This window comes from Fulmarus glacialis, unplaced genomic scaffold, assembly GCF_000690835.1.
Source record: "Fulmarus glacialis isolate BGI_N327 unplaced genomic scaffold, ASM69083v1 scaffold35953, whole genome shotgun sequence".
NCBI classification, from domain to species: Eukaryota; Metazoa; Chordata; class Aves; order Procellariiformes; family Procellariidae; genus Fulmarus; species Fulmarus glacialis.
The window spans coordinates 23,371-34,868 of NW_009202965.1; the positions used below are offsets into that span (position 1 = coordinate 23,371).

The following is an 11,498-nucleotide window of genomic DNA, read 5'->3' on the forward strand; positions in this document are numbered from 1 at the left end:
TTAATAAATAATTAAATAAATCCAGCTAAGTAGGAGAGAAATCCTTCACAAGAAGAAAATAATTAATACCATCACCATACTGAAGCAAAAAATGACATACATACTACTTCAGAGGTTCTGAATAGAGATTTGTAGTACCATATGCAAAGACAAAAGTAAGTAAATCCATCCTACCAAACCTTTTACCGTTTTGCCTTCAGAAAGGGAATGGCAAGAACAAGCATACAGAATTTTATTGCTATGAGAAAATACACAAAAATTTTGTACAGAGTGAATTATAATAAGCTGCACAGAATATAACACTACTCAACATTCAAGAACTTGAAACAAAGCCACAAATGGTCACTTACTCCAAAAGAAACAAATTAATTCAGTGAACTCAAAAACTTAACTTGACCTGTTTATTAAATCAGGCTTTGAAATAGATCGTATTACCTGATTCAGCAAATGAATGAAGATCCAAAACAGGAAACACACCTTGTGACAAATGTGGTGCTGAGAGCACAGGGGATATTGCAGCCTAAAACAGGAGATACCATAAAATTTTTTGCTTGAATTCATTGGTCATGCTATTGCATACACATATACTGCATGGAAGTTTTACAACTTAAGGAAATTGGTCTTATTTTAACTGCAAATCATTACAGTTAAACACTTACATTACTAAAATCAAAAGCACAGGGAGAAATGAGGCCTAAATCAGGTAGAAGCAGCACGGTACTGCACATTCATCTAGTTACAGAGAGAACACATCAGGAAACAACAGCAAAGAGGTTGAAATATCTAACTTCACAGATCGAAAGATGGACAGAAACAGCACATTATATGAAAACTCAGCAAAGACAAAACCTAATCCCTCACAGGATTACAGTATGGCAACTTCAGAGAACTGTAAAAGATCAACTGTTCTTTATAAAAATCGCATAATACTACTGGCAGGTGGGAAAAAAAGAAAAAAGACCTGAGAAAACATTAGAGCAGACAGAATTGTTTCTAAATTTCATAGAATCATAGAATCATTTAGGTTGGAAAAGACCTTTAAGATCATCTAGTCCAACCATTAACCTAACACTGCCAAGTCAACCACTAAACCATGTCCCTAAGCACCACATCTACACGTCTTTTAAACACCTCCAGGGATGGTGACTCAACCACTTCCCTGGGCAGCCTGTTCCAAGGCCTGACCACTCTTTCAGTAAAGAAGTTTTTCCTAATGTCCAGTCTAAACCTCCCCTGGTGCAACTTGAGGCCATTTCCTCTCGTCCTATCGCTAGTTACTTGGGAGAAGAGACCAACCCCCACCTCGCTACAACCTCCTTTCAGGTGGTTGTAGAGCGCGATGAGGTCTCCCCTCAGCCTCCTCTTCTCCAGGCTAAACAGCCCCAGTTCCCTCAGCCGCTCCTCATAAGACTTGTTCTCTGGACCCTTCACCAGCTTCGTTGCCCTTCTCTGGACACGCTCCAGCACCTCAGTGTCCTTCTTGTAGTGAGGGGCCCAAAACTGAACACAGTATTCAAGGTGCGGCCTCACCAGTGCCGAGTACACGGGCACGATCACCTCCCTCCTCCTGCTGGCCACGCTATTTCTGATACAGGCCAGGATGCCGTTGGCCTTCTTGGCCACCTGGGCACACTGCCCACCTGGGCACCTGTTCAGCCGGCTACTGACCAACACCCAAGTCCTTTTCCGCCAGGGAGCTTTCCAGCCACACTTCGCCAAGCCTGTAGCATTGCATGAGGTTGTTGTGACCCAAGCGCAGGACTCAGCACTTAGCCTTGTTGAATCTCATTTCTTCACGTATCAGAGATCTGTACTAGAGATGCTAGTAGAGTCTTTAATTGTGAGATGCAGTTATGCACAACCCAGAGAAGTAACTGAAAATATGTGAAATGTCACTGTTTTGCCACTAGAGTGGACAAAAGGACAAGAATCCTCACTCCATGTGGTATCATATGTGACAGAATTAAATTCTCTTAGTGAAGGTAACCAAATGGTTTATTCACCAAAGCCAGATTTCCCATCAAGCCTCAGTAGTCTCGGAGGTTTGAGTTTGTAAAGAATTCTCATCTGCATGAATCACGTGCATATTTAGTATACACGTGCCTTGCACAGAGTACTAAAGTAAGGAGAGACGTGTCTGTTGCCTGTGTGCCCATTCCTCTTGACTGCCTTTGGCTCTGGACTGCACCCATGACAGTAGTTCTCCCCACTCCCACCCCCACCCCATTACTGCTACTTTCAAAGCCCAGTTTCAGACAATTATTCAGTAACTCAGTAACTTACAGAAATCTAAGTATTATGGTAACAAAGAAACATTCATCTTTGAATGTTGTTTCCAAGGCTCCATTTTTCACCTCACTCTTTACATTTCATCAGTCTCTCTTCTCAGTCTCCAGCCTACATAATTTGACCTTACTGAATATATCCATGTCTATGAGTGATAGATACACCAAGTCTCTAGGAGTCTTATAACTGTGAAAGTGTCTCATCTGTAACACTTTCACATTCTAAGAAGACAAGGAGAAGAAGCTGCGGGACTTGACTTCTCAGTACCAAATCATGAGAAATAAAGCCTTCCACACGGAAGTGGACAGCCTTCTTGTACAAAAGCACAAGAAAGCGCAGGGTGCAAAAACCTCGAAGGATCTGTTTCAAAGAGTCTTCTGTTTTCACAGCCCAAGAACAATTCCTCCACTAACTCAAAATGTAAATAACAAAGTTCACATGTGGAGCTCTGAAAAAGGATTTCACATCCTTTTTGGTTCAGGAGTGATGTCATGGCAACAAAGCTCAGAAGAATTTCAGCTACAAGGATGAAAGCATGGGAGTATATCTGCCGCTACCAACGCAGCAAATCCACTCAAATTAACTGAACTTAGTATCAGCAATTAGAGTCAAGCTCTGCGGTAGATGGAAGCTTGAGCAGACAGGCTTAACGGTAAGTTTTAATACGGATGTTGCATATAATGCAAATACATTCACACTGGCTCAACAGTCTTTACTCATCTCATCTTGTACGTCACAAGTAATGTACAGGTAATACTAAGCACAGCAAAGTCACTTAAAATATTTTAAATGTAATAGTTGAATTCTATAATTAAATTCAAGTATAGGCAATGTTAAAAAGTACAGGATAATCATCCTATATGTGCACATTTTGTTTATGTAAAGTTAAAATCCCGTCACTTATCCTTTAAGAAAGTTTGTCTGTGATTAGCCGCACAAAACAGAGAATACGGCAGCTTTTGACTGGGGATACTATTAGTATATGAAGAGTGAAAGAGCAGGTCAAAACTAGCTACAATTTTAATATCACCACTAAAGAGACGGCAGGAACTACATGTTGAAGGGAAACAATCTTCACTCTTCAAATACTTTCAGTAGGTATGCATGTCTAGTCACGTGCATTTACAGTTATTGAATATTATGCTAGCATAACCCATAGAAAACACCACCAAAACTGCAGCAACAGCAATCAGGAACTGGGCAGAATAATTTGTATAAAGATGGAAAGATAATTATTAAGTAATCTTAAAAAAACCCCACAAATATGACCATTATTCCTTTAGAATCAAATACACAGATTAAATAACAGATAATTAGAAGTATTTACAGATGACAGAAAAATGGATAGCCCAATTTTGTCCTTGACTGCTTTAAAAATATATAAAACATAGCCAGATCACTCAGACTACAGTGATATTAAAAATTAGCAATTCGGAGTTAATTTCCTAGTTTTGTTCAAAACAGCTCACATCAAAAGGTAAAACATACTTTTCAGGAACAATAGCAAGAAAGTGGCAATCCTTTGTCCTGAAGAAACCGTAAAATAGTGACCTGAACCACATTCACTAAGGTAAGGGAGTAGGGAAGTAGGAAGAGAACTCACTCCACGCTCCTAAACCTTCGAAATGCAAGACAGAACTGCCACCCACTCAGGTATGTTGTATCTGAATAAAGAAAAGCTGGGCAGAGCAGTGAAGTCAGCTGAAATGAAGCTGCCACTTTTGCCAGGCAGGCACTGTTTAGCCAACATTTAGCCACAGATAGTGGATATTTTTTGTTTTGTTTTTGAAAGTTAAACTCCTGTCTAAAATCCGCAATACTTCAACTTTAAAAATTCCAATTATTTTTTTCATTAAACAAAATAGCTAACCCAAACTCGGCAGCACTCTGATACGTGTGTAAATTTGAAGGTACAATCTTGTTAATCAAGATTAATATGACCTACAAAGTAATTCCCAGAGTAGTAAAAGTTTGGCATTTTTTTATTTTAAATTCAACCACTGGACAACTATTTCATAATTATTGGCTAAAGATCACAATAAACTAACTAAATAACAAGCAAAATTTCTATAGCTTTAGAGAATTAGCTAAGTTTTTCAAGAGGTACTCAGTAAATGCTCCTTTCAAAACTGCACTGCTAATAGCAAGAAGGTATTTTCTGATAATTATTAATGAAATATTTTTTAAAAACCTTACCTCAGTTATTTTTGGAGGAGAACTGGTAGCAGGACCACTTTCTGGCTTAGGAATGCTGTCAATTAGCTCCAAGATACTTTTCAGCTTCTGGTCTGATATTTGGATAGAAAGTAAAGGCAGCTGTCCAGACAGTTTGAACCTGTTTTGTAAACAATCAAAGTTATAAGATAACTATTTCATTCGAACCTTACACGAATTTTCTTCTGAAAAACACACAAGTCTTCCTGGTCAGAAAATCACTCATCTAACCATTGCGTGTGTGTGTGCGCGCGCGCGTGCACGTGTGTGTGCATAACTTCTGTTGCACACAGAGGAGTTACTTAAACAGCAAATACCCAGTTACTAACGTAATTTATATTTCCATTTCATACAATGCCTTGCGCATCACGACTGCAAATAATACTAACAACTGCTTCTAATTTGGCTACATAAAGCATATTTTCCTCACAATCAGAAATTGTTTCCTCTTGTTTGTATATTTAATTTAATTACTTGTAATAAATCACATAACTGAGCCTTTACACAGTATTTTACAGAAGAAAAGGTGGGGGTTTTTTGCATAAGAATGTTTACAGCCCAAAACTTCAAGCAAAGTATACAAAATACTTCCTAGAAGTTATGTATATTTAAGCTGACTCTAGCAGTAGTCTAGATACTTAACAAAGGAATAAATGGCATAGCTCTAAAGGACATAAAAGAATAAAATAACAGTCTTTAAAACATATTTTAAGCTGTTTGAATAGGTTTTCGCCAAAAAGAAGTAGAATCACTTCAAATGCAGACAATGATTTTTTAAAGACCTAAAACCCATCCCAGTTTCTCACAGAAGTCAGCAGAACAGAAGTAAGCAGAAAACTGGGTCCAAGAACATTATTATGCTTTTATTACAACACCTAATTAGAACAGATAAAGAGGTCTGTTCAATAAGCCAACTCTCTCCAACAGGCAGCAGCAGATGCTTAACATGTGGGGTGCAAGGAACAGGACCTGCTATTTCCTCCCAGTCTTGCTGTGCTTAACTCACAGCTCAATCTTCAAAGGAACATAAAATATAACATATCGGAGAATGTGAGGAGAAAAACCCCCAAAATTTTCACTCACCCTCAACTAACTTTCAGGCTACAAGAGTACTTTGATACTACAAGAGTAACTGGAAAAACAGCTTCTCATACCTGTGCAAGCCAAGCACAAAGTTGTATCTGTTAAACTGTAACAGTAAGTACCTAGTTCTCTACAGTTTATGAATTTCTTCACATCCTTAAATTCTCAAGGAATTAATTCTCAGCTACTTTTGACTTTTATTCTTAATTCCAGTTCTGTCACAGAGAAATTTAGACCTTTTTTTTTTTCTTTTTTCTTCTTTTATTTTAACGGAGAGGGGCAGTGTAGAAGTGTAGCTGCCAGGTCTGAAAGGACCTGTCCATCTACTGCTTGAATGATCCAATAATCTAGGACACTCAGCAATTCTCTCTTCCATTGCACTTAAGCCTCCCTACAAAAATTCATGTATATTGTTAAGACATTTTTGATGAAACTTCACACAGCAGACAGCCCATGCAGTTACATGGAAGGCACTTAGCAGACAGAAGGCAGACAACTGCAAATAATCCCAGGCTCACTAGACTGCTCTTTTAACAAAAGCTTTTAAGGTTCGGAAAACATCTGGAAGCAGAATACAATTATTCCCAATTTGTAGAGACTGAGGCATGGAGGAGCTAAGTACTTCAATTGATGAGGAAATCTGTGCAGAAACTTCTTCCAAGTTCAGATGGGTTACATTTAGAGAGAAGGAAATGTTAAGAATGCCATTCTCAAAGCTGCAAATAAGCACATTCCTTCAAATTGGATTTTTTTTTTTTTTAAATGACCACTATTGTATGGAAGGCTGCTTTTAATACCGGTATCCTAATACTGGCTTCACACACCTTCAAAAAACAGATGACAGACTCCCAGACACCTCCTTCAGAAAATGGGAGAACCATATCACAGGATAAAACAAACATCAAAAAAAAACTTTCACAGGCTACAGAATTATATTAGTGCTTCCAAACGTGAAGTGACAGAAACTACAAAGAACACTGCATCCTATCCTCAGAAATGAAAGAAAGGCAGATATTCAGATCCAACCACAGAGTGAAAGCCCATTTTAAGGGTTAGGAAACACGAGCAGATGAAAACACAGGTTAACAGTGGAAGGCCATTGATACAGTGGTCTTCAACATATGAAAATTACATAAATTAGTATTCTCTTCAAGGCAGCAATATAGACATGCGCTTTCCTAAACAAAGCCAGCACAAAGTCCTGGTGAATTCATTATTGTTTTGAACAACAAAATCACAAGGAATTCAACTGGATTCAATGGTTGTACAAGGCTGTACAAGGAAGTACTAACATCAAAGAATCAAAAAAATACAGACACCTGCTTTTTAGATAACTTAAAGTGAAATAGGCACCCTCCAATCTAAGGGACTCATTCATAAAATTCTACTACAGTAAACACAGCCCTTTTGGTACTAGTTTTTGCTATAGAACAAACATTTTTCCACTCACCTTTCTCAACAGAACTGTGCTACAGTTCCAAACATTAATGAAAAAAAAGCTCAGGAAAAATATAATGCTGGCTTTATATGCAAGTATACTTACAAAAATTGGAACATAAAGGAATAGCTACATTTATACTAAACATACATTCATATGTGTGTAACTGATGTGAGCAATACTGATGCATAATACCCTATTCAACTATAATTACTAAAATTTACAGTTTAGGGGATTTTTGCTGACGCGAAAGCTATCAATTGATTTTTATCATTTGTGCACGATGTCATCTAGAGATCACACGGGCCTAAATATTTATACATAAACACTCATTAACTGACCATTCTTAAAAACAAAAGGAGATTATGCAGTGATAACAAGAGATTGGGCATTTGAAGCTACATTAATACTGATAGTATTGATGGGTTTGAGTAGTCAAAGCTAGAGACTAACAGAAAAGAGAACATTTGTAGTTTTAACTGATTTAGGAGATATATAACCAAATGTAAAAATTTATCGTAAGATCCTAGCCAGATATATACTATACAGAGTTCACGATTTTCAGACTTCAGAATTTTAAAGAGCTCAAAGCAAGAAGGAAGAGCAGCAAGCCCTTAAAGAAAAAGTCAAATCTCCACCATCAGGTAAAAAGCTGCTGTACCAGTCATTTCAAGACTGGTAGATGACTCTAGAGCATTATACTACTATCTGCAGAACACATCCTGGAAGGATTTGGAGACTGAACCAGGTACAAAATGAACAAGTTCAGCTGTTGTTGAGTCATGGTATCAACATGCTAGATTTGAAATGGTTACTTGTTCTTGGTACATGTTAAAGTATTAGTTATGATTAGCAACTCACTGCGGTATACGCTTATCTAGTACCAAACTGCTGTCCATGGCATTCCTAAGAGTTGTAGACAGTGCAGGCACTCAGAAAGAAAGAGCAGCTGATCTCCAAGAAATATTACTATCTCAGTGGAAGAAAAATTTGTCAACTTCTAGACACAGGTAGAAACTATTTACTGTCAAGTAAGTGACTGTATGAGAATTCAGAACACAGAAATAATATCCATTAGGGAAAAATTTCCCAGAATCAGTCTAGACACAAACTACCAAAAGGAGAAGCACACCTGGTAGCCTAGACAATTAAGACAGGTAGTACTACAATACTGCAATAGGTGTTCTCATTAAGAGCAGACACTCCTTAATCCAGGTTATACTAGCTTGGAGAGATGTCGATTACAAACCTACATTAAAATGACATTCTGTTGTTATATGACCATAGAAATGAAATCTCACTCTCCCTCCCTGGACTTTCTGTCATAAAAAGACAGATTCCTGTGAGTTGTATTTCCCTTACCTCACCTTCTCCACCAAACAGAGAAGAAGTGAGGAGGGAAAGAATAAGATGTTATATAAAGTCAAGCATCAAAATTCAGAATCTGACCTCCAAGCTTTCCAGAAGGTGGCACCATTATACCATGCAATCATTGATCTGCATTCACAATACACAGCCCTGGTGAGGTACATTATCTTTAGGGGTTTTTTCTGACTAAGCAAATCCTAGATTCTTTGTAATTCTTTTATTTCATAAACTGCCTCTTGATTTTGTTGATTGTACTACACACTAGGTCTATTTTTATGCCATTAATTTTCTGAAGTGCCTAACTAAAAACTGAATTTCCAACAGTGTTATGAATTAAATAAGCACACGGTAGCTTGTAGCATAAGAATATGATTCTTACTAATGACTTAATAAACCAAATTACCTCGTAATGCATTAATGTGCTAGTTTGCAAGTATTTCAAAAATGATCGGATTTTTTTTAGGTAGTAGTGTCCTTATTAGACATTAGTGAAGATGCGCTTTCCAAAATACGTGCAATGTTAATCTTTGCCACTTTGACTCAGTGATCTTTAACATCAAAGTTTCATCATTAATAGTAACATATATTTTCTTCTGATTGAGTACAATTTCCATAACAGTAGGTTTTTTTGCTGAATAAGCCTAAGTGCATACTCGATGTATTAAAAGCTGTTTCCCCGAGAAGTGATCTGTAGTAGGTAAACAAACAAGATGAACAACCTAAGTGAAAGAGAGGGAGTATGACAGCTCATTACTTTTCAGAATATTTTTGTGATATTTAGAAAAAAGACTTCATAAATTCAGATTTTTTGCTCCTCAGTATTTCTAATGAGAACTGAAATGCAGCTATTAGAAAGATCTAACTAGACCACGCATTAATATCTTTAATAAAAATCTTTAAATATATTATAGATACTTATTTTATAACAATATAACATTCTATCACCTCTTCAATATCTGGCAACTTCTTGGGTTTATTCTGTTTTTCTCGATGAAGGTGTTTTACTTCCAAGATTCACACATGGCTGATGTAAAATAGCACAAGTATTAGATCCTTGATTTTTTCTTTTTGCACTCCTAAAAAAAGTCATTTACCATAAAATTTCAAACTAGGAGAGAACACATACTTGGGCATTCTTGCATCTGTAACAACCATAGCCCTGCTAAATTTCACTTTTACATCCAAGGGCTGCAAGATATGTTGAGATGAATATTTCAGCTTCCGAGCTTCTTGCCAGTTCTCATCTAGAAGAGCAAAGAAAACCTACGCTTTGAACATTGAAAGAGATTTCTTCTCATTACACATACCACAGAATTAAAGTGTCTTGTATTAGCTAGTACACATTGCTAAAAATTCAGGTGACACGATGTCTTTTACAGCTCTATCAATACATATTATACAAGATCTGAACTTCAGACATACAAGACTACTCAATAATTTCTACTGTTCACATCTAAATGGCTATCCCATCCCCGCTGCAGACTTCTAAGGGCCCAATTCTTAACATGCATGGTACTGGGAGTTTAGGCTCTGGATTCCCCTTCTGGAACCAGAGGGTTAAGAATTAAATGCTTAAGACTTCTCTGGTTCTGACTCTTTCTATATTGTTAGTTCTCAAACTACTAGTAGAAGTTTCCTTCAATAAGGGATTCTGATCCTTTCTTTACCCTCACAACATGATCAAACCTACACCTACTCATGGATTCTGCTTTAAATTTGGAGGGAAGCAAGGAAAAGGCACTGAAGGAAAATACCATAAATAATTAATCACACTCTTACATTTATTATGCAACAAATCAAATGAGACATCTTCAAAAATAAGGGATTTATTATAAGTTTATTTATTCAGCAAAAGCTAAGGTTGGAATCTAAGGCCTAAAGATACGTTTTGGAAATTCGTAACATGTTTTAGGACTGAGTTTAGAACATGAGTTTAAAGAAGTATGTTCCAAAGATTCTCCACTGCTTCAGTTAAAAATATAAAATATAAAATATTTTTACTTATATACTTTAATGAATACTTACCATGTTTGCTGTACAGTAACTGTATACTGCTGAGCTGGATATCAAAACTGTCATAAGCTCTTGACATTATATCTTCAATAGTGCTTTGTCCTACTTTGAGTTCTGATAAATCAGAACGACTTTTGCTTTTCATCTTAAAAACAGTCACAAAAAAGCATAAATCAATTTCAAAAATATTCAAAGCACTAATTCTACAAATACTTGATCCTACCACAACAAAAGATTAAATTTAAGTCCTCATTATAAGGGCAGTCTTACAAATATCACAGCAGAGGAGATATCTAAAATTAGTAGCCTGTATCAAAACAAAAAAATTGACAGTATTAAAATCCATTTCTTCTTCAAGGAAAGAAACAAAATAAAAAATGAATTAAAATCCATGAAGTTTTATACAATATATTTTGTATAGAATAATTTCCTTTAATAAATGACTCATACCCCAAAGTACAAAGTCTCAACCCCCTTGTAATCAGAAGAATAACTGTTCAGGTTTTTTATATATAAAAATATTACTGCATTAATCACCTCTGAAACATGAAATCTATTTTTGAATCCTGTTGAATTTAGCGTGGCATTACCCTGTTACATATAAGTCAAAACAAGTAAAAGGGAAAAGAGAGTTTGGACTATTCATCATCCATGTTCAATGTCTTTCCTTCAGTCAATATCCCTTTGACTCAGCTTTGGGATGCTCATACTTTGGTATTTCACATTTGTATGTGCCCTCTCTGCTATTCAGCTCCAGTGAAATGTGGCTGTCCTCATCCTTGAATGTCTAATAATTTTGTATTCATACCTTTTTTTGTCGGACCCAGATAACATTCAAGATAAGGTTCATAACCGTGAAACAGGTTTACATACTAGTGTCTAAGACATAGCATTTCTTCTTCCAGTGCTACTGAACTATGACTATTTTTACATTAAAAATAACTTGCAGATTGAAAATTCAGAATTACCAAATTAATATTGCCTGTGCAACCTTAATTAAGTCCACTTATGTATCTGCATTGAGATACAGTTTTAATTTTATATGCCATTTTCCCCCTTGGGGCTTGACCTTATCCAGTACATAACTGAGGGAAAG

The 11,498-nt window shown here is 36.5% G+C and overlaps 1 protein-coding gene across 1 annotated transcript in view; it reads right to left on the minus strand.

Annotated features, from left to right (window-relative positions):
* The window catches only part of LOC104074392 (vacuolar protein sorting-associated protein 13A-like), a gene marked incomplete at both ends in the record, with an annotated part of 46,244 nt that overhangs the window by 22,013 nt on the left and 12,733 nt on the right, over positions 1-11,498 (minus strand). Inside the window, 4 exons of the mRNA XM_009574484.1 lie at positions 436-520; positions 4,483-4,621; positions 9,516-9,633; positions 10,415-10,547. Of these exons, the coding sequence (XP_009572779.1) occupies positions 436-520; positions 4,483-4,621; positions 9,516-9,633; positions 10,415-10,547 (475 nt within the window). The remainder of the gene's footprint in view (positions 1-435; positions 521-4,482; positions 4,622-9,515; positions 9,634-10,414; positions 10,548-11,498) is intronic.